Here is a 22,015-nt window from a genome sequence, read left to right as displayed (position 1 = left end):
GCATGGTGCAGGTTCTTTACGGGATGATCACTCCGATCTGTCTGAAAAAGAGAGATGTATGCTCGCCTCACTTTGTAAACCGTGCTATTATTTTCAGCTAACCTGCCAATCATAATAATAGCGATACTCATACACAATTTTTAGACAGTGATGATATAAAGGTGTCTATTAACCGGTAGTGACTATATTCAACACATTCCTACCTTGTATCACCTGTGAATAAAGAAAATGATAACTCCAGAAATTTGGCAACGCAAGTTCACCAGAGCAGCTGGTCCAGACACCGATAATTTACTATCAGCTAGTCAGCAGCACCAGCTCAAAGACAGATTCGGCCAGTTTCTCCAGCAGGACTCACACTGGACGCTCAACACGTTGGACCAAATACTTTCTTATTACTACAGTAAACTCTCTCTACCAAACGAATGATTCATGCTGACACCTGTAGAACAATCCAAAACAGCATGGACTCTGACGATGTACGCGATCGCAGACGGCACTCATGTCAGCCGTGCGGACCTGCCTGATGAAGGGAAGAACTGGTTTAACCCCCACTGTCGACTACTGGGCGTCGTCGACTTTGAGATTGAGCAGAGCCATGATATTATTTTCATTATTGGCTCAGACGAAGTGTCCAACCCGAATCGTTTCCTACAAGTTGTCAGCTGGGATGGCGAGGAATTTCACTATTACGCAGTATGTATGTATATCCTGACAGAAGACGGCGTTAACGGTCATAGATAGAAGACATCAATGGCGACTCGGACAAAAGGAAATGGACCTACCAAGCCAGATCCTCTGATGCCTTTACGGACGGGTCATCCTACGACACCTCCTATCTCGGTCCCTTCAACGGCCACGTCAACGGGGTATGCATCATGAAAGAAATCCACAAGTCAGTCTGGAAGTCCGAAGACTAAAAACATTAACTAACGTTAGAAAGGCCATGGTATCACTGGAAAACCGATAATCACGACCTGTCCAAATGTCTCAGCCAGCAGCAGATAGACCGTCTGGGCAGCATCCCATACCTTTCCGACTCGACCGCTCCCTATGATTTCTTTAGCAAAGTAAAGAGCGCTGAAACTCTAGAGAAGAGAGTTATAACACCGCTTATTCAGAAATGGTTTGCCCTGCGCCACAAAAAAGACTTCACAATGGACAATGGGGGGGCACAGGACTCAGTCAGTCAATCTGAACCGGTGGATGGCCCACTTGCTACTCACGACTACCATCAACATAGCGAGTGGAGAGCGGGTCCAGGCCTTCTATGCAGCGGATCAGGATACATCAACAGCCAATCTGCCTTGGAGAGCCCCAACGCATCTGTTTATGAACTTTGACCTTTTGACTGACCCTAAGTTCAACGACATCAATGTATGTTGCTGCCACACTTACTCATCAGATACTGACAGATGTTCCAGGAACCCTTGACAAATTTCTCTGCGGAATTTTCGCCTAAGGACTACAATGACGCTATTAAATCCCTGGGAATCAGTCTTTTGCAGGAATGGGATTCAGAGATGCCTCCGCACCCAAAGGTGCACGTGGTGCAGCTGCCGAAGGGTACGCTCGGAGGCGGAAAACAGACTGACTCATACAACATCACCAACTTTCTCAAGGTTAAGGAGAACTCCGAGGGCGACATGATTCATTTCGTTGTTCTGCAAGGTTCTCTCGAAGATAAATGGGGCATACTGAATCTGCCCTGCAGTCTGGTCGGTAACACGCTGATGAAGTGCATTCTGCTCCTTGATTTCTACAACCCAGTTTACAGCTGGCGTCGGGGTGTGCTGATGCAGTACCTTCCTAGCACTACAAGTCTCGACGGGGATAAATATGATATGGAGACTGCATGGATTGCGAACATCCGCAAATCCTCACACGCATCGGAGGCTGGCTCCCCAGAATGCGAATTCCTCGATCTTTACCAACACCCTCCCTCGTGCTCGGCAATTAAAACGCGGTTCAGAGATTACCTGGGTAAGGTGAACGTTAGGTTGAAGACCGGAGAAGGAGTGACCGATTTCATGAAACTGGCTGAGTCTCGTCGTCGGATATACCGTCCTTTGCCACTGGATGAGTTTGGAATGACGTTGCCTTATGCCCTGTGTCTGCTGGAAGACTCGAAGCTGATTGAAATGAAAGAAGATGCAAGTGTTACCGAGATACCAGAACGTGGGCTCAAATTCTTGAATGGCTGGACAGGGACGTTGCATGGGTATGATCCTCACTTGCTACCGCCAGACGGTTGCTATGCTCAGGCCAGAGGTGCAAAGTGTCCTCGTCGGTAGTTTCGCAGTGTATTTAGTTAAACTCAATTGACATGGGGGCATTATACTCAACATGCAAGGTGTATATATGCATTGCTCATTGTAAATATGCTTTTTGGTAATATTGTATATCAATATATTAAATAATAGGATACTATCTTCTCCAACTGATCTATAATCGTATGAATGGCTTAGTGGAGTGTGGAGTCTAGTACCTTGTTCCATCCCGCAAGGCATACTACCGTCACTATAACCTATCTCTGATCATGCTACTTGGTTAACACTTCAATCTACCATGCCAAGATATGCTTGTAATAACTCCCTCGCCAACCTCTGGCCCATATTCGCCAGCCTTATTATAAAAGAACTACCTGATTTGGGTCGCACCAGTTGACCAGGCAAGATAATAATATTCAATAGGATTCCACAATAAGGTTCCGGTTAAACAAAGACTAAAACTTACTCTTTCTATCTGAAAGAACAGCCCCTTTTATAAAAAGGTTCGCTAGATATTTAGCCCCGGCTCAGATTTCAGCCCGAATCCAACCAATAAGATATAAAAGAGTCCCGGAACCCCGCTTCCCCAGCCTTAAATAATACATCTTTAGCTCAAAAAATCCCGATATATCCTCAAAGGCACATCCGACGTTAATTCGATAACATTTCACCATCGAACCTCATTATTCCTTAACACTTATAGTTCGGAAAGCTCCTTCCTATCACAAGACGGTACTAGACAACAAGGTCGAATAAACAATAACAATACCTTTTCCCGAGTCTGACCAAAACAACCCTACACCTAATAATATCCAATATCCATCCTTTAAGATTACATTTCTCTTAACCCTACAAACCTGCCAATCCAGCTAGCCCGACAACAAAAGTATACAATTAACCTATACACCTACTATCGTAGAGATAGATAAAGGATTCCAACTATACATTTAGACTATCCAGTTAACCAGGATATTCTCATAATATAGCTCTAAGAAATTTTTTAGCGATCTGGCAGATTGAGTAGGCGATTTAGCCTTTGTAACACGATCGGTCAAGGAAGTGCGAGAACACCGAATTTACACACGATCTTTGCGATCTTCGGATTCTTTTAGGATAGAACCGCTTTGCTGGCCTCGGCCATGCAAGATTCATCAAATTCAGGGGTTTCAGGCATATTGATTAGTTAAATTGACTAAAGTAGACGATTTCTTAAAAAAGCGACAGAGATTGCGGGCGCAACCATCAGCGACCAGGGGTGGATACGCTGGAACGGATACACACCTATATTACTCAGAAAGGGTAAATCACCCAAGGTTCAACTTGAGGTCAATGCTCGTACTAGTACGGAGTACAGAGCCCCGTTAGAGAATTCAATCTAGTCAACCCACCCTACCGTGATACCTTCCTGACATAATTCACAGGAATGATATAGGTGGTCCTGCGGTACCAGGTGACTTGTCCGGGAGCGTGGTTGCTGCACTGTCACTTTGAGATGCATCTTGATAATGGCATGGCAATGGCCATTCTGGACGGAGTAGACAAATGGCCAGAAGGACCGGATGAGTATGCCCTCGGCTCTCATGGATTCCGTGTGGAAGAAAAGAGTGAGCTGCAGAAAACTTCCGTCCAGCAGGCCATTGACTGGCTACTCAGCCAAGTGTCTGCGTGGTTGTTGGGGGCTGCAATGGTAACATCCTGTATAGCGGTTTGGGCTCTTGCCCGACTCAGAAGATGGAGAAAGGAGAGACAAGCGATCAACTATAGTCTGTTAGCATCCGGGCCTATAATCAGCCAAGATGATAAGGAGGGTCTGTTGTCATTTATCAGCTATTCTTAGTCTAGGGTTGCATATCCATTGTCATACTGGTATATAGTTGCTATCTTCTTTATATCAATACATTTTCATATACTAGGTCATGAATGTTTCTGGATTCTGAGCACATGACAAATGTTGAAGACTAACCTACTATTATAAATTCATTGTATCTTCGTCAGATCTGAACGTGTCTTGTATATCCACCATCGTCGTCTAATTGATTCACTGCGATTGTTGACAAAGCTCATCAATCTCCCGCCGATGATGTGTGTATTTCCGGTTGAGACGTCTATCAAGCACACCGCCAGTTTTGTTCAGCACATCCAAATAAATAGTCACACCTTTACTGTTCCTCTCGTTAGCATGACCCAACATCTACGTTCATAGTGCCTTGGAAATCTGTGTCCCTGGGCTAACTGATCCAGAAATGTATCATCTAAGGCAGCCCCTTCCAACATCCAAGGAACTAAAGCAGACCAAATACCCCTCTCCGCCTTTCCACCGTTACCCAATACAGCCATCCACAACTCTGTTCTTTATTGCCAAAGCACATCAATTACAGAGCTTCCTCTGGACGCTTATTTCCTCCAACGACCAATTCACATGCCGAGCCTTCGTCCGTTCACGAGCAACTATTGCACGAGTAACAACCATGGTTGTCTTGTTGATTGATAGCTGCGGTGAGAACCGTCTCGTAGGTCTATCTTCTTTTCAGGCTTCTTCAGGTCTATAACAGTATCTGGGCGTGGGCTTCGTTTTCAGAAAATTCGGTTGAACGGGAATAAAGGGTAAACTGCTCTTTCTGCCAGCCCTTAATTCGAGAGCCACCGTCTTCGCACCTCGTGCCGAATTTCGATCTCATGCCCCGCTCCCTCGGACCGATAATCGGCAAAGAACCTCGGTCCACTCTCCCCCCCCGCCCCCGGGTGGGGTATCACACTCAACTGAGGAGCGAGAATTAAGGTGAGACCTAGACTGAGGTGTACATGAATTCTATTTCTTCTTTTCTGTTATTTATTACTTATTTATTTATTTATTTAATTTTTTCCTTTTTCTTTGCCGAAGAATACCGAAATATTGGTGAGCAACCTTAGCAAGCTTTACATGAACGGCGGAAACCATTAGGAACGTCGGCCTTAGAACCACTGTATAAATACCACCACTGTATAAGTACCACCGCATTACGCCAGGCCCATCAATACTGGCGTCGCTCGTTTAGAACTACCTGGCGTTGCACAAGACAAGTTAAAGACCACACACACAAGATGACTACTCCCATTGTGCCGCCACTGGACTTTTCGTCTTTCTACAACGTCATCAATGGCGAGCTTACCACCACGGCCACGACTCGTCATGGTATCAACCCCGCCACAGAAGGCCCGAATCCTGAGGTGCCGGCTTCGACGCCAACCGATGTCGAGGCTGCTGTTAGTGCAGCGAAATCTGTCTTCCCTCAGTGGGCCGCGACACCGTGGGACGAAAGGCGCGCCGCAATCAAAAAATATGCAGAGGCCTTGGAGAGGGAACAAGAAGGATTTGCAAGGCTTCTGGTGCATGAGCAGGGTAAACCGGTGAGTGTTACTCTCAGAAATCGAAGTGCATCTTACTCATGTGTTGGAAGCTCCAATTTGCTCGCAAGGAGATCATTGACTCTGTCCGCTGGTTACGTGAAATTGCTGATTTGAACCTGGTCGAAGAGGTAATTCGTGAGGATGAAGAGTCGCAGACCATTGTGCGATATACGCCCATAGGGGTGACAGTCGGTATTGTGCCTTGGAACTACCCTGTTGTTCTGGCATGCGGCAAGATTGCTCCAGCCTTGATCACTGGAAATCCGATTATCATTAAGCCCTCTCCTTTCACGCCTTACTGTGCCCTGAAACTTGCGGAACTCGCCCAGCCGTACTTCCCACCTGGTGTATTCCAGGCATTGAGTGGTGATGACAATCTGGGGCCATGGCTCACAGCACACCCGGAGGTCGGTAAGATAAGTTTCACAGGATCAACGGAAACCGGGAAGAAAGTGATGGATAGTGCTAGTCGTAGGCTGGCAAGGGTGACTTTGGAATTGTAAGTGGCGTTAGCGAATCTCAACATCACCAACTGTGACAAAGTTCATTTCTCATATACATTGCCGTTCTAGAGGTGGAAATGATGCGGCAATCATCTGTCCTGATGTTGATATTGAAACCGCAGCCCCAACAGTCGCGACGCTGGCATTTTTGAACTCGGGTCAGGTAAGTCGTTAGTTTTTTTCTGCGTGACCTGCCTTCGATACGCAACATCATGTTCTCCTCAATGTAGACTGACTCGTGATTCAAGATCTGTATTGCGGTGAAACGCGTTTATGTTCATGAGTCCATCTACAACCAGTTCCGCGATAAGGTTATCGAATACATACGGACATTCAAGGTCAACACGGATGACGATGCTTTCATGGGCCCTCTACAGAACAAAATGCAGTTTGAGCGGGTTAATGACCTCGTACATGATATTGGCAGCCAGGGGTATCTCGCAGCTACAGGGGAATCCGAGATGCCGAAGACGGGCTATTTCATCAAACCCACGATTGTCGATAACCCCCCCTGAGAAATCGCGAATCGTCCAGGAGGAGCCTTTTGGTGAGTTCGGTTGGACTTGAGCCAGAAGCTTGGCTCTCTTCTAGACAGTGGAAATTAATTACAATAATAGGCCCCGTGGTTCCTTTACTCTCCTGGTCGAGCGAAGATGAAGTTATCCGCAGAGTCAATGACACCAAAATGGGACTCGGTGCCTCTGTGTGGTCTCGTGATATTGATAGGGCAGCCGAATTAGCAAGACGGATTGAAGCGGGGAGTGTTTGGATCAACAAACATGTTGCCATCGACCCTCATGTCCCATTTGCTGGACACAAGGGCAGCGGGATAGGATGTGAGTGGGGGATTGAGGGATTGAAAACCTTCTGCAATGTGCAGGCATTGTTCCTCCAGAAGAGTAAGGCTTAATATTATAAAATTTTGCTGGAATATCTCATAGTTCCACGTTTTCAATTGATTTCTTCTTCCCCGCCAATTTACTTTGTTATCTAGATAACGGATGATTCACCCGCGGTGCAAACGTCTATCTAGTTCGATTGTAGGCCTACTAGGGAGGTATATGATTTGGGACCTATGTATCTTCCACAAGCTCCCTGTTTTATGGATCCTCGGTAGATTATTTTTCCAAAATTTTGTACACCTCCTCTGATGGCTGGGTGGGTGTGTAACCATACACCTTGAGCTGCTTAGCTAGTGTCACTGGTAGCCTACGTTAGAAGCGGGGGACTTCCAACAGCGCTTGCATGCAAGATACTAGAACTAGAGGGAGAAAGCAAGAAGGAGAGGTAGAGGAACTACGACGACAACCTATCTACTCCTTTGCGAAACTCCGTCCCATCTCTCGCCAGCCTCATAGTTCGGACGGCTTCCTCCTGTCACAAGGCGGTCGCAAACAGCAGAGTCGATAAGCGGTGACAGCTAGCTTCCTTTCCTCCTGGTCCCAATTGATCGATTCGCATTGCATGTAATTAATATACAAGCTTAACTAAGCGGTTTAACCTGTCGTCTAGTGTTAAGGATGACTAGGCTGTTTTTTGGCCTATATACGCCGAATTGTATCTCTCGTCATCCCAGCTTTTCCGCAGTTTCCTTGAACACGTATTCATCGAAGTTATATACCAGGCGGCGGCGACGTTGTGAAGAACAGTCCCTAGTAAGTCTTACAGGTGCTGAAGAAGGCCTACGTCCTCCGCTTAAATTCGCCTTGGTTTTTTAGTCTTTTGCTTTATAGGACCTAGACTAAAATCTTTTAGTAGCTGGCCCGATGGCGAGAGTATACGGTTAGCCTATACGCCTACCGTCTTAGGAAAAGGTGGAAGATTCCAACTATGCATTTGGACTATCCAGTCTATCAGGGCTTTCTCCTGATGTGGCTCTAGGATAATTTTCCCAGCATTTGGTAGGTGTAGTCGGCGATTTAGCCTTTTTGATGCGATCGGCCAAGGTACTGTGAAAGACACCGAATTCACGCGCAGTCTTTGCGATCTTCAGTTTCTTTTCGGATAAAACCGCTTTGCTGGTCTCAGGCATGCGAGATACATCAAATCCAGGGGTTTTAGGCATGATGGTTCCTTACGCGACAAAAGCGAACGAATGTTGTATTGTCTGGCTAGATCCACATACGTTTGACGAAACTTATTTTTTTGTACTTCGAAGCCATCTATAATACATTACTCTCAGAATTTAGTATAAAAAATAGAATTGTTGGTGCGCAGCAGGAAATCTACGATGCAGTCTGCGGCTACCTCCAGGCAACAAGCGACCACTCGCGTCAATTATTCTCGACGAACTCGTTAAGGCACAGCTACGGTTGCTCGAGAGGGCTGCAAAATCAGGGCGCAAGTTCGGTTACTGAAGGACAGTCGGGATATCCTGGAAGGCTAATGGGAATACTCCTCGCTGCCTTTGCGAGACATGGTCGGCCGGTCGAGAGAGCTCTCAACTGGTAACGAGAAGGAGGGATATTTCTCCCTCTGGTATATGCACAATTGCATGCTGGGATGAGGCCAAGCACTAACAGGTCAGAAAAGTGGCGGAGGCCAGGATCGGGGTGGGAGCCCGGGTTCTTCGTGACGAACTTTACCCAACCAAAGTCGATAGTGTGAACAAGATCGCGGTTCTGGACGAGAAGGTTGAGATTCGAGCTGAAGCCACAACGGTGTTCGGCTAGGAAAATTTACGATCGCTCCACCTTGCGCCGTTTCAGATAAGGCTACGATCTATATTTGAGGTGCTAGAGGCATACTTCAGCTTGCTTAGCGGAAACAAAAGACTTGCTCAGTGTTGTCGAGCAGACAGTGACGACACCATCAGCTAGATGTTCTTTGCTGGATGTTTTTTGCTGGACTAGCTACCAGGCCCAGCGTCAAAATCAGGACACATACCACTTACAGATAACGGCGCAGGGGCAAAGGTTCTGTTATCCGCCTATAAGCACGATGTGATCAACTCTGGCCTACTTCACCGACTGGTCAATCCCTGGTCCTTCATGAGCGACATGCAGGTGGAGCAAGCCATAATGTAGTTGGTCTTATTCGAGGTATTATCTTTGAGGCAACTTTCCGAACAAATACCACTGTGACTTAGGAAGAACTGTGAAACAGGGTATGTATAAATTTGAAGCTATTCACACCATTTGGTTCATTCATTGGGGTTGTCTTGACGTAAAAACCTCACCAATCCCCTATGCTGCTTTTGCTGCTGGGGCACAGACAAATATTCATCTCTCCATCGGAGAAAATACAAGGTTCAACTCAGCGATGGATATTGTGAAGAAATCCTTGGAGTTGTCCAGCAGCCTCTTCCCATCTTCTCCTGGTGCAAATTGGACGCTGAACTTGGATACCAAGAGAGCCACAACCATACGCAACTCCATCAGTGCTAACTGTTTGCCCACACATGAAAATGGCCCTAGAAGAGGTGGTTGTGAGCCAATGAATAAGATGCAGCACAAGCGGGAGATTACCTGTGGAGAAGGGAGCAAATGCTTTTTTGTTTTTCACCAGTTCTGGTTTAGAGTACCAGCGTTCCGGGATGAACTCAGCAGCATTCTCGTAGCAGCTCTCGACTGAGAGATGTTAGTTTCGTGCAAGTAGCATTAGCCAATTTGAGAGCTACTTACGGCGTCCCATCGTATAGAAAGGTGCCACAACCGTCGTATTGCCAGGAATAAAAGTGTCCCTGATTGTAAGACCCTCCGGAGGGGTCAATCTGGGTAAGCCTGAAGGAACGGCGGGATAAAGACGCAAAGCTTCATTGATGACCCCGTTCAGGTGATCCGCGTTTTGAAGAGCCTTGAACGAAAATGATCCATCTTCCTCGACGATCGCCGCCAGCTCGTCTCTCAGCTTATGCTGATGTGCGGCGTTTTGAGCCAGTAGATAAAAGGTGTATGTTAGTGTCGACGCAGTGGTGTCACTACATCGTGAGACATGTCAGGTCTTTGGCCCTTCGCTATAACAGTACAGTTCTTCTTACCTTCCAGCTACAATAATCAGCCGAGAGTCACTGTGTAGAAGAGCCTGCTCTTCACCCGCTTGTTTGATTCCGCTTTGCGCACGTTTCTCGCTCGACTCAATAAGCCAAGACATGACGTCTGGAACGTCTCGGTGTATCTAGAAAGATATTCGCATTAGTTTGCGCTTCACATTATGAAGCGGGGTGAAATAATGACCTTTTTCCTTTTCTCGACCTGCTCCGTGCACCAATTGACGAACATTTTGAAGCCACCACCAAGTCCGGGAATGCTCGTCAAGACGCAGAAAGCCCAGGGTACAGGGCCAAGCACACCAAGCGGTCTCATGCCTTCGCGAAGGAGATCAAATGCGAAGTGTGGCTTGCCGGTCTGTATCATCTCAAAGGATTTACCGAATGCGATGTCGGCCATGACATCAAAGCTGTAAAAGTGAAACCATTCTGTGGCATTTATGACTTGATCTGAACGACTTTTAATCTGTCGCTCCAAATCTTTGCTATACTGAAAAACTCGATCCTCATAATCTCGAAGGGCTGCATATTCATATCAGTCATGTTTACACCCGGACGGAAATCCAGATATCAGACCTTTAGCTCCAAAACCGCGATCCCAAATGCGGCGTCTTACATCGTGGGCTTTCTTGTCACGAAGAGTATGCAGAGAAATAACGGGGTAGTTGGCATCGTACCACGGGGCTTTGGTGCACTTCGAGCCAGGGCCAAGAAGGACCTGAATGGCATCGGGATCAGAGATCGATATTTCACTGGGCCCTAGGCACATAATATAAGCACTGGTTTCTCCACAGGCTCCTGCATTGCCATGCGATACGTAGGAGCTGCTTACCTGTGCGAACGTAATCCCCGTATTGCGTGTGCAATTCGTCCAGCACTCGGAAGTTATCCGATCTCGGCGCCAACTTGAAGACATGCCATAGCTTCGATACCTTTGCCATGAAAGGTCCTGGAAATTTCCTCAGGCGGTGAAAGAATACCCTGTACAGGAGGATACTCGAATATAGCCCAGTAAAATAAGAGACAATCACTTCTCCAGTAGATATTCCCGCCTGGGTTGGGTCCATATTCCCAAATTTGAATAAAACAACCCAGACCAGAACTGGGGAGAGCAAGGCAATTCGCAGTAGCCATGGAGCTGATAGGTGATGCTCTCCATGTGAAAAGTAAACCCAATGGGTGAGCGCCCCCGCCGCTGCTGCGTAGCCAAACAGCTGAGTTGTTGTCAGAGACAGGGGACAACCATTGTGGTAAGAGAGGTGAAAAGATGCAATGGGTCTTTTTTTTGCAAGCTGACTGATACAGCAGAGTCTGTGTTGGAAAAGAAAGATATTCTCCAGTCTGATTCCCTCAACTGGCATTAATAAGAGCTTCAGGCCCATCCATTTCCACATCGGACGGCTTTTTTCGGGGTTCATTCATCAGTGGACCGGCTATTCTCCAACATTGTATTCGAGCACCATGGAACCACAGGATCAAGACTCATGAGGCACTGATTAGCAAATCCCAACTTAGAGTTACACTAATAATGAGGCAATTTCGCCGACCATCATCCCTGAATAGCCAATAAGAAGTGATGATTAGGTCCAACCAGAACTGTTTGAGATGTGGTAGTCCGCATTGTTTTGATTTATTAATTCCTAGTTTACAACAGCCAATTAAATGTCGGTGATTCGCGAATATCCCAGGATTTTCGGATGCGGTGTCTCAGCCATTGTAGGTAACCGAGGAGTTTCGGATGTACCTCCAAAAAGCGGGCAGATAACACCCCGTGGGGTAAAACGACCCCGCTTATTTTGGACCGAGAATCCGGGAAAAGACGCGGGGCTCAAAAGGCGGGGCTCCGTAATCCGTACTAACTAGTACGAGCACTGATCTCAAAAAGAACCTACGATAATCTAGCCTTCCAGCGCACCCACCGCTTTTGCTTATGGGTGCGCCCGCAATCCCGTGACTTTCTCAAGAAATCGTCTAATTTAGTCCTTTCAATCAACGATAAGCTGTTCCAATTTGGCTCCCGAGCTGGTACCACTGAGATAGTGTCCCTGGCTGCTCATTTACATTGAATGGCATCAGATCCCAACAAATCAAAAGACAAGCCGGCGCTAACCGATGTAATTCCACGGCTTAGGCTCAGTGATCGTGCTCAGTCCCATCCCATGCTTAGTGAGGAACTAAGTTAATTACAAAATGGTTACCTAAATGACCTATCATTCCTCTGCTTTCGTGGTCGACTGAGGAAGAGGTTATTCGTCACGTGAACAGCCCTTAGGGCTAGGTGGCTCAATTAGTCTTCTAACCAAGAGAATGCTGCCAGACTGGACTGGGCTCAAATGATCAACGCGGGCAGCATTCAGGTCAATGACCATCTTACGATCATTCGGACAAGCCATTTGCTGGTCACAAAAATAGTGGGATCGCATGTGAGTGGGGAATCGAAGGTTTCAAAACGGTTCAGTAATACGCGCGCCCTATTTTTGAAGAAGCAAGAGGGTCAGACTGAAGATTCTTGATAACTTCCGAATGGTCAATCCACATGGTAGATTCCTCGAAGTTATTTGGAATCTTTATTATTCCGCGAGATCCGTATGCAAGGGACTTCCTTATTCGAGGCTCTGTCGAAGCAAAGGAGAGCTGTTAGCCAATGAAACACAAGTTTTGAAGAAATGATTACTTCATTCCACCATTGGGGGGACTATACCTATATTCAGAAGTTGACCTCGGTACCCACTTACATAATCTTCCCCGCACTGCACTAGTTAGTTAACTAACCTAGAGCCGAGGGCCTGCTTTGCCAAGGAACCTGAGGTTGATTGTGTAGCGGGGCGAGGAAGTCCAGATTGGTTGACTCCTTTACTTCCTCATGACAGATATGATGTTGATTCAGAAACACAAGCATCAGACCAGGGCATCCGATGGCCTGCGACCGAACTGGTCAAAGCGTCGAGCCCGACTCGCTTGCTTGGGATGTCGGAATCGCAAAGTGAGGTGCAACGTCGAATTCTGTGGACATCCCTGCACCAACTGCTATCTTGATAATATTCCATGTATCACTCGTGCTAAGAGAAGCGCGTCCTCCATATCGACAAGTAAACCCTCGGTCGCGAACGTTCAAAGTCGGAATAGCCATCCCTTTATTGACCAGTACTCCGAAGAAAACTTGCACGAAGTTGGGGCTTACATGGAGGTTGAGAATTTGCGTGAGGAAGGAGAGGATCAAGAGGGGGTGAGGGAAGAGCAGGAAGCAAGTGCAGAGTTGTTTGATAATCTGGAAGCCATGCAGCCGGATCCTCGGGGGTCGAGACGGTGGTCGCAATGCTCGCGTGAGTTATTCTCCCGTCACCACACCCGCTCTTGCCCAATAGCTCGGACTAATCACCGGACCTCAAACAGAAGCACCCCAGAGTCTGAAGAATGCCTTATTGCCATTTTCATATTACCCATATATACGAGCCCCTGGAATCCAACGGCTTCAACCAGTCGAGATGGCTTTCTTGGAGTCTCAAAAGAGCACTCATATTCCAGCGCAACCATTGCTCGATGAACTGCTCAAACACTACTTTCTATACGTTCATCCATTATTGCCACTTATCGATGAAGCGGAGTTTTGGTCTATTCTCGAGCAAAGGAGCAGCAGGAATTCATCGATCTCTATTCTTGTCTTTCAAGCGATGTTATTCGTCGCATGCGGTGTGAGTTTGCTCCCACCGGCCCCAATAATATCTTTTTGCTTCTTTTGGGGTTTGATAAAGAAAGTACTAATTGAAATGTAGTACATTCCGTTAGGCACGGCGAAAGAATGGGGAGCTACTTCAATCCTTGAAATGCGCACTTCGTTTTACAAGCGAGCCAAGGTGAGTCAAGATTGTTACTCGAGGGCAATTTGAATGAGGTTTAGTCTCTATGAACTGACCATTGCTAGACCTTGTATAATTTTGGCGTGGAAAATGATCCCCTGTGCCGGTCTCAGGCTTTGGCATTGCTTTCATACGAAAGCTCGTCGTCTGATCCTTCGGGTAACTCCACTTGGCTAGCTCTGGCCATTCAGTATGCGCGTATGGTGAATGCAAATGCCTACGACCACATGCCAAAGAATGGGAGTTACAAAGTATCGGACCTGAAAAGGCTTTGGTGGTGTTTAATTCTTCGCGACAGGATAATCGCTCTAGGCATGCGCCGACCTCTACAGATCTTACCAGGTCACTTCTGTGTGAACTCAGCAAGCCACCTAGAGGTGGAAGATCTGCGAGACGAAATAAATGCATCCAAAGTATACGAACCACAAGCCAAGCGAGCCCTAGCTGCTTTACTTTCTAGCCAATGCAGACTAGCCGCCGTACTGACTCCCCTTATCATGATATTACATCCCTCAGACAGTGATGGCTCCGGTGGTGACCTCATGTCTGTGCTAGCTAGAGCCGATGATGTCAAAGTTCGCCTAAAATATTGGTATTCTCAACATCTTCTCATTTCCCCTGCAGAGGAGACAGAAGTCCACCAGTCGATTACGCTTTTTAAACGACTGAACAAGCTATATTATGAGTATGTACACTTACTGCTCCATCATCAAAACCGAAAATCTAATCAATTTTGTTCATAGGTCTGCTCGGCTCGCTTTGGATCACCATCTCGCCTTCTGTCTATACCAGGGCCGACGATTGCAGAGCTCATCTGACCTGATGGAAGCTGTGACATCCATCCATGCTATTTTCAAACGCTTTACAATCGATGGAACTGCGAGTCATCTACCCATCAGTGTCGTAGCATTCGGAATCATTCCTCAAATGTTGATGAATTTCGATTTGCGACTTTTTAATAGTGACACTCGTCGCAAAGGCCCAAAGCATTTGTCGAAAATTTACCAGGAGCTCAATACACTACACCGCCTCAGATACGATATATCCCACATCCTCAATTGGATGAATGAGATAATCCTAGTATTCGAGGACTCCCTTTCATCGTGTGGCCCACAACATGCGAAGGCTCTCGCTACCGAAAAGCAGTCGAAAAGTTACAGCCTCGTTTTGATGATGAATCGCTATCCAGAGCAGTATTTTCGGCTCCTCGATACCATGAACTCTGCTGTCTCTACAGGCGAATTCAGAAATCCTACTTTCAGAATGATAGCAGCGCTTCCTATGCGCCCGCCGCACAGCTTCGAAGCCCCAGACAGCTAGACGACATTCGGGACTCAGAGTCATGCATTGTAGCGAATTCACTCGAGCGTGATATGGCCACTCCGGAGGCTCCAGAACCCGATATGGACTCCCCGAATGATTGTTCGGGTGCTTTATTCTCGTGTTTGGATGTTACAGAACCCCTAAATTCGGATACATTTGGAACTGAGCTATCGACCACAGACACGCCAAACGTATCGCCGAATATATTCGACAATGTTATGAATCACTCGCAGTCTTCCAGCCCCGAGCTTCAGCTGACTTCATTCTTGGCGATGGGGCTATCAGAAGAATATCTTCACGAAAACGAGCATGTTAACGAGGACAATCGAGGCTCTTTGGAGGCCCTTTGGTCTAACTTAGGTCTCTTTGGGGAGTAGTCTCCGTTGAGCACAGATAATAGATCGTCTTGTATTCTGTTGTTTAATATTTAATTTCATGTAAATCATCCCATGAGTGTGGTTCCAGAGACTGACGTCTCTGGTGAACTTATCCAGAAAAAAGGATTGGATGCAATATACAGCCCAAAGCTGATCTACGAGCATATCACCAATCTTGGGCGGCCGCTGCACTTGCTGGCACCCTTGATTTGGCACTCCCCATTCACATAGTAGTATGGGCTATGCCAGTAGCGGGAACAACTAACTTAAACATAAAAATTTCAGAAACTCCGGCTTAATACGTGCCTACCGCATTTCATGAAACCAGGGTCCGTTCTATCGATGTCGCAAGCTTGTTTTCACCATAATCAAGAGGAAACACTCTTTTAAGCCTCCAAATTGCAATTCAAACATGAAAACTACCGTCATATAGCCAGGGGTATCAATTTTTGCCTGCTGCCCGGCGTACCTTTTCGATGCCTTGAACTTGCCACACAGGCAGGTAACTAACTTACTGGGCTAACTAATTGATTAGAATTGACTAGCACCGAATTCGTAAACAAAATGTGGGGCCTAATTTAACACCTAACACCAATAACTATCATCCATGCCCTTCGCTACGCTGCGACCCACCCATTCGCTTCTGCTTATGCGCCACGTTTTCATTACCGCCGCATGTTCATTACCGATTTTCGAATTCAATCCCGAATCAGCTGCGTGCTAGTAGCATTCGACCAAACTTCACAACGAATAGGCCAACTTCGTACTAAAAATCCGAACTAGTCGTTTGCGGTACGTTTACCGGGACAACAAAGAACTAGATCAGCCATAGGTCAGGGGCGCATGGCCCCTATTTCAACTTTTCACGGTCACGTCGCCCCTGCAGCCAGCGTCGGGCCTAAGTCTATCTGGGACGTGTTGTGCGCTCCGAGGTGGCCATGACCCAGGGCCCGCTAGTTCGGCATTCACAGGTTAATCCTCCGGACAGTTACGTTACACTCGCGCTTTCACCAATAATTCCTTTTTTACTTCGACTTCTCCGGCGTTTCTCTTTGTCCATTTACCTCAATCCAGAATAATACTTTCCCCTCAACCTTCGAAGTTTCTTTTCCCTCTTGAAGCACAGCAAGGATGAGGCGGATTTTACCCGTCGTAGCTTGCTGCCTGCTCCACCCCCAAATGGCTCCTGCAAAGGCAGATTCGGCCTACAATGCATCCCTTCCTTTCCGACCCAGCAATGTCACAGGATTGAGTGATATCTACCTTTGGGTTGGATCGTACGTCCATCCTACTGGCATCTTTCCCTGTCACTAATCTCCTCGAACAGATATTACAACGCGACCACGAAGATAGAATTCACGCCAGAGATCGGACACTCAACCAACCAATCCGCATGCGCAAATCTTAGAGGTCAATCATTCACTGCGGAATTCGAGTCTTTCCTCGCTATTACAGAAAGAGGTCCTTACAACTTAGGCTCAAATCCAGTAAATACCCTCTTGACACTCTGGAACTCGGATGCAAATATCTCCTCGCTCTCGAACTCTTCCGACTTTCCATGGGAATCACCCTCCCTTCGGTGGTATATCGAGTCTTCTCCGTAAGTAAAATTCCGCTCGACAGGCGAATGAAATAGTGATCTCAAACTAATTCCCTCTAGCTGGGTAGACTTTGCGAGCAATAGCTCAACTGAAAGCGACGCTACGACTGGTTACTTCGTCAAAGATATCTTTAACTTGACCCTGCGGCCTAGAAACAAGGAGCCTCCATACAACGTGGAAGGAACCATTAAAGATGCAGATTTGATGATAAATAGCTTTGACATGGACCTCAAAGCCTGCGATACCTCCACCGAAAGTGGCCAAAATCGCATGACCCTTGTTGATCGCGACTATACTAACAATGCTGGTTGGAACTGGACATACCCAGTAGTCAACATCCAATTCGATAGCGAAACAGCAAACTTCACTTTGGTTGGATATGCCGCTGGTTTCCCGTATCTGATTGATAGATACGACTCCTCAAACCCACTGGGTCCAAATAAGGATGAGGTGCAGGGAACGATCAAAGTTTCCTTCAATGGGGTCATCGATCCGTACCACTCCGACACTCTAGTCAACACCAGCACAATGCCTACATGGCTGAGAACTGTAGGCTTTGGAAACAATTCTATTAATATCGGCTACAACAGTGGCTCTATGAGCTTGCCCCGCCCAGTGCGCTGGGAGGCTGCCGCAATTTGCTCCTTCGTTTCCTTGGCTGTGATTTATTCCTAATTTCTCTACAAGTATTGTGTATAGTGAAGTCTGATCTCTCTATAACGAATAAAGATTACTCTTGTTCTGATATAGCTTTAACTAGGAATCGGGCATGATGGAAATTCCCAAGCTTCTGTACGACGCAGTTAGACTGACTATCTTTACCAATTTCGCATCTCGTAGAGCTTTACCAGGCCAAGAGGGGTTGTTAGGCAGACCCATCACCAGAAGATACAGTTAAATAGTCAGTACGGTGTGAGTAGGTTTCCGAATGACCTTTTCTTATCTGAGTGTTGGAAGACTGATCACTTCCTTTCCTTCCAGTTCACACACTCCGCCTTTTTCCAGTGCACTCGAGTTTCACGGTATTGGCTCTGATCCAAATAAATCCCATACTCCTACAACAGTCAACCGTTGGTCGACTCTGCCACTTACCACCGCCCTAAAGCGGTAGCATCGTCCGAACTATCGCAGTCTGAACTTGGACGAGAAGGGATGAAGGAGTGGTCGGAGTTGAGTATTAGATCTGTCGCCGTAGCTTCTCCCTCTTCCTCTTCTCTCCTCCCCTCCTTAGCCTTAGTATTCCAAACTGAAACGTCATTGTTGCTATCTCCCAGCAGTGATTAGGTTTCTCATTGACAACGAGGAACTGTTTTGTTACCTGATGGCCTACCTTGTCCCTTATATCATCGTGGCTACGGGTAACTATGATGTAGCCAGATCTAACGCGGAGAGCACATTCGGTCAGGTCAGGAGAGCTAATTGCTCACGGGCCCTGCAAAAGGACCAGGATGGCCTATCAACCAAGTTTGTATTGAGGTCTATCAATCACATTGTGCAAGCTGCCCTTAGCTCCAACTCGGACATCCCTGTTCGTGAGAGCTAACCGGCCAGCGCTACTTATACCTACGTCGCCGCAACCGCTACCATGTCCACTCCGACTCCAACGGGTAACTCAACATTGTATCGAATTGCCTTATCCTGAGTCAGCATTGATGGGACATATTGGATCATATACGACTGGCGTCCTCAAAACCGGCGTCGACTTTTATGTCGTTGACAGCGAGCATTACGCCAACACATGGTACTAGTGATATCCGTATCCGAGCTTCACCCCCTACTAGGACGAGTTCGCCGTCCAGGAAATTCCTTTGATATTGACCACAATTTGACCAGGATGGTATTTATAAATACGCCTGTAGATCCGAGCCCGCGTAAGCCCTGGAGGCCTTGGACAACGATACGATTGCGGAGCACACTTGAGATACATATAGATCTCCCATACAGGTAAGTCTCAGGGAAGAGGAGTAATTAGTTCAACTCAGCGACGTTCGAACACAGTTAGAGATATGGCTGGAAACCTTGGAACAATGGCTAGTTTATCACCAGTCTTGACCGCCCACTTACCGCTTTTGAACTGGATCTGCGCGTGGCTTGCTGTATGAGATCTATTCGTCTCTAGTTGTACCCCTTTGGCGAAGCCTCCATCCTTATTTCAATGGATTTTTCACAACTTCCGGATATTATCAGTGTGCTTGTCAGGCCAAATAACCCCCCACGAGATGATCTCGAAGAAATGGACTACACACGATGTGCAGCTCTCCACAACTACCTGTTCCAATATGCCTGGCTCGCTGAAGGCCGCCCACTGGAAACTCTAGATGCCAACAGCAGCTTTTTCACGGGCTCCGGTGACGTAGATGAAGCTGGGGCTTGCCGCCCAAGGCTTCATCCGTCATTGGCGGCATTCCTTGACACTACTATCATGCCCCCTTTTCCTTTTGATAATCCTCACGAATATATCCCGTTCTCAGTTTTTACATGGGGTATCGATGAGCCATCAAGGCTTTTTGAGGAAGATACAGCTGATCTGCAGAATCAGCCCGTTGACAGCCTGGTACGCTTGTATGCTGTCGAAGGGGGCTTATCGGCTGGGGACAGTGATAGCAGTATTATCTACCACCGAGGCATCCACCGAGCTGCGAGTTTCATGTATCTTTCATGTATCTTGATGAATATGACATTGGATTTCCAGTGGGGGGTAGTAAAAACGTTTAGAACCCCCTAGAGAGACTACTCACCAACTGGGTTGACCTTATTCATATTGGAAAAGTTGTAGCTTCGCCTCATGAAGAGCCAGCCCTGTTCGGCTGCGAGAAGGTTGGGCCCTGGGAGTGGCGGCCTTACAGCGACGCCCAGGTAACTACATGTGTCACTGAGTGGGATCGGTTGTGTCAGGCCATTACGGCGCGCATCTCGCCGCTGTCAAACCCACCACTGACCGGGACTGATACGGATAACTTAGAGCCGCTGGTTGCATCAAGCGTCCTGGACGCTGCTTGGGTGCCCGACCCTTCCTTTGCGCGTTCGTTTCTGACGCAGGCAAGACGGCCTCAGTTCCGCTACATTGCTCCAGGCCTTCTTCTTCCTCCAGTTGACGCGGCTGGATTTGTAGCCGCACGGCCGTTTAGCGTCTTGCCCCGCTCCGAGTACACCGCACCACCAGTATGTCTTTTCCCGGCTGATACAGGAGACCAGCCTCCTATCTAGCTTACGAGAACAACCTCTCCATTTTTACAGTCGGACTTCTATTCAAGGTCCACAGAAACGTGCACCCCATCTCGCATCTCTGCAGGCCTGTACACTGAGGCAGTAGAGAGAAACGGCCTTGACGTGGCGGAGGAGGGATTTCGGCTGTTGCTTCCGTTCACCTTAATGATGATTAGGACAAGAGCGTGGGCGCACGAAAAAGCGATGGGTCCCTTGTTGATAGGGGTCGCTGTTCAGAGCTCTTTCAGCATAGGTATAAGCCTTTTGGTGGTGATTACTACCGCCCCCAGCGCCTGGAGCGTTTGTTGGAGTGTTGGCGTAAGCTGGTTGAAAGAGGCGTGTGGCATGTTGGGGCGGATGGAGTAGAAGGTACTATTGATACTTTCAAAGATGCCGAGTCTGACCGTTGGGAGGATTATTATATTCCACCCACGTGGTATATTTTCCAGTGCCACTCTGCCTTCCATCTGGACAGTTTTTTGAGTTTCATTCTGTGGAAATGGAGTACCAGGACCGACGAGGGGGATTCAGTTCCGTGGTAAATTAACCATCGAGATAGCCATTCCAATAGTGAGTTATTTATAACTTGAGTTTCTGTCTTTTCTTCTTCCATCTTCTCCATACGTCCCAAAACCCATCCAAGAACCTGTCATACTATCAAATAATATAGTTCTAACCCCATAACTTCCAAAGTTTCGTTTATCATTGATGTGTTCGATGCTGTCGAAGACCGTACACATACGGCTCCGGTGCCACCACAGTTCCTGATGCTGTCTGCACGTTAATCGTCTTGGCAGAGAGCGTGGGTCGAGACTCGCAGCCCATTGCAACACCGTGGTGACAGTGACAGCCATGGCAGTCACCACATTTGGCTTGGAACCTTTGAGCTCCTCTCTTGTTCACGAACCATCCTCTCTGTCACCTATGTATATGTCCACAACTTGGAGAGTACGCACTTGGATCTCTGGGTGGGCTGTGGTGATCTCTGTGGCCATCTTGGCCAGCTTATCGGCATTCCGGGCGGCTAGAATGAGCCACGCAGGTTGGTCTTGGCGATAGATTGAACAAAGAACATATCCAAGGAGTCTAGGGAAACACCAGTGGTCAAAATGACCTTGTCTTTAATCAGTGCGGCGTAGTCAGACACGAGTTCATCGGTAGTGGTCTGAGTAGTGTAAGGGCCGGGATTACCGGATGCGAGCCTCGAGAAGGAGGTTCGGATTTACAGCGTGCAGTGATATCTATCTTCAATATCTTGAGAATCAAAATAGTATTGCCGCTGGCTTGTGAGCCTGGACAGCAAGGGGCAATTTCGGCATTACCTGTCAACAGGTCGATGTAATATACACTGTGAGTGAGCCAGAGGCCGAAAAAGCATAGCGATTACTCATGGAACGCTTCCGGCGCATGATAGAACCGAGCTCTCCTGTCTCAGTTATAGCAGTCATGTTCAAGGAAAAATTCCGTCGGACGTTGGCCGCGAAGAAGTCAGATGGAATATT

The 22,015-nt window shown here is 47.3% G+C and overlaps 10 protein-coding genes across 10 annotated transcripts; 7 read left to right on the top strand and 3 right to left on the bottom strand.

The window, feature by feature from the left end:
- Nucleotides 1–477: 477 nt before the first annotated feature.
- Nucleotides 478–744, top strand: N7468_007761 (uncharacterized protein; the record flags this gene model as incomplete). The annotated part of the gene is made up of 1 exon (XM_058477057.1): nucleotides 478–744. The coding sequence occupies one exon, from the start codon at nucleotides 478–480 to the stop codon at nucleotides 742–744; it is 267 nt and encodes an 88-aa protein (XP_058329947.1).
- Nucleotides 745–1,415: 671 nt separating this feature from the next.
- Nucleotides 1,416–2,294, top strand: N7468_007760 (uncharacterized protein; the record flags this gene model as incomplete). The annotated part of the gene is made up of 1 exon (XM_058477056.1): nucleotides 1,416–2,294. One exon carries the CDS (start codon nucleotides 1,416–1,418, stop codon nucleotides 2,292–2,294), a length of 879 nt encoding a protein of 292 aa, XP_058329946.1.
- A 1,351-nt stretch (nucleotides 2,295–3,645) lies between these two features.
- Nucleotides 3,646–3,852, bottom strand: N7468_007759 (uncharacterized protein; the record flags this gene model as incomplete). The annotated part of the gene is made up of 1 exon (XM_058477055.1): nucleotides 3,646–3,852. One exon carries the CDS (start codon nucleotides 3,850–3,852, stop codon nucleotides 3,646–3,648), a length of 207 nt encoding a protein of 68 aa, XP_058329945.1.
- A 1,499-nt stretch (nucleotides 3,853–5,351) lies between these two features.
- N7468_007758 (aldehyde dehydrogenase family protein) lies at nucleotides 5,352–7,070 on the top strand (the record flags this gene model as incomplete). The annotated part of the gene is made up of 6 exons (XM_058477054.1): nucleotides 5,352–5,657; nucleotides 5,708–6,156; nucleotides 6,230–6,323; nucleotides 6,409–6,657; nucleotides 6,695–6,707; nucleotides 6,778–7,070. 6 exons carry the CDS (start codon nucleotides 5,352–5,354, stop codon nucleotides 7,068–7,070), a joined length of 1,404 nt encoding a protein of 467 aa, XP_058329944.1.
- A 918-nt stretch (nucleotides 7,071–7,988) lies between these two features.
- Nucleotides 7,989–8,225, bottom strand: N7468_007757 (uncharacterized protein; the record flags this gene model as incomplete). Its single annotated transcript, XM_058477053.1, has 1 exon — nucleotides 7,989–8,225. The coding sequence occupies one exon, from the start codon at nucleotides 8,223–8,225 to the stop codon at nucleotides 7,989–7,991; it is 237 nt and encodes a 78-aa protein (XP_058329943.1).
- A 1,156-nt stretch (nucleotides 8,226–9,381) lies between these two features.
- On the bottom strand, nucleotides 9,382–11,089 carry N7468_007756 (cytochrome P450; the record flags this gene model as incomplete). The annotated part of the gene is made up of 7 exons (XM_058477052.1): nucleotides 9,382–9,572; nucleotides 9,628–9,729; nucleotides 9,784–10,079; nucleotides 10,140–10,276; nucleotides 10,336–10,670; nucleotides 10,725–10,907; nucleotides 10,981–11,089. 7 exons carry the CDS (start codon nucleotides 11,087–11,089, stop codon nucleotides 9,382–9,384), a joined length of 1,353 nt encoding a protein of 450 aa, XP_058329942.1.
- A 2,336-nt stretch (nucleotides 11,090–13,425) lies between these two features.
- Nucleotides 13,426–15,325, top strand: N7468_007755 (fungal specific transcription factor domain-containing protein; the record flags this gene model as incomplete). Its single annotated transcript, XM_058477051.1, has 5 exons — nucleotides 13,426–13,471; nucleotides 13,542–13,840; nucleotides 13,922–14,002; nucleotides 14,071–14,690; nucleotides 14,749–15,325. The coding sequence occupies 5 exons, from the start codon at nucleotides 13,426–13,428 to the stop codon at nucleotides 15,323–15,325; spliced, it is 1,623 nt and encodes a 540-aa protein (XP_058329941.1).
- Nucleotides 15,326–15,378: 53 nt separating this feature from the next.
- Nucleotides 15,379–15,705, top strand: N7468_007754 (uncharacterized protein; the record flags this gene model as incomplete). The annotated part of the gene is made up of 1 exon (XM_058477050.1): nucleotides 15,379–15,705. One exon carries the CDS (start codon nucleotides 15,379–15,381, stop codon nucleotides 15,703–15,705), a length of 327 nt encoding a protein of 108 aa, XP_058329940.1.
- Nucleotides 15,706–17,528: 1,823 nt separating this feature from the next.
- N7468_007753 (uncharacterized protein) lies at nucleotides 17,529–17,981 on the top strand (the record flags this gene model as incomplete). The annotated part of the gene is made up of 1 exon (XM_058477049.1): nucleotides 17,529–17,981. One exon carries the CDS (start codon nucleotides 17,529–17,531, stop codon nucleotides 17,979–17,981), a length of 453 nt encoding a protein of 150 aa, XP_058329939.1.
- Nucleotides 17,982–19,461: 1,480 nt separating this feature from the next.
- On the top strand, nucleotides 19,462–20,513 carry N7468_007752 (uncharacterized protein; the record flags this gene model as incomplete). Its single annotated transcript, XM_058477048.1, has 2 exons — nucleotides 19,462–19,860; nucleotides 20,022–20,513. 2 exons carry the CDS (start codon nucleotides 19,462–19,464, stop codon nucleotides 20,511–20,513), a joined length of 891 nt encoding a protein of 296 aa, XP_058329938.1.
- Between the last annotated feature and the right edge of the window lie 1,502 nt (nucleotides 20,514–22,015).

Source organism: Penicillium chermesinum (genome assembly GCF_028974085.1).
Source record: "Penicillium chermesinum strain IBT 19713 chromosome Unknown utg000005l:1.0-4115287.0:1.0-4118363.0, whole genome shotgun sequence".
Classification (NCBI taxonomy): domain Eukaryota; kingdom Fungi; phylum Ascomycota; class Eurotiomycetes; order Eurotiales; family Aspergillaceae; genus Penicillium; species Penicillium chermesinum.
This window is presented reverse-complemented; position numbering and strand designations above follow the sequence as displayed.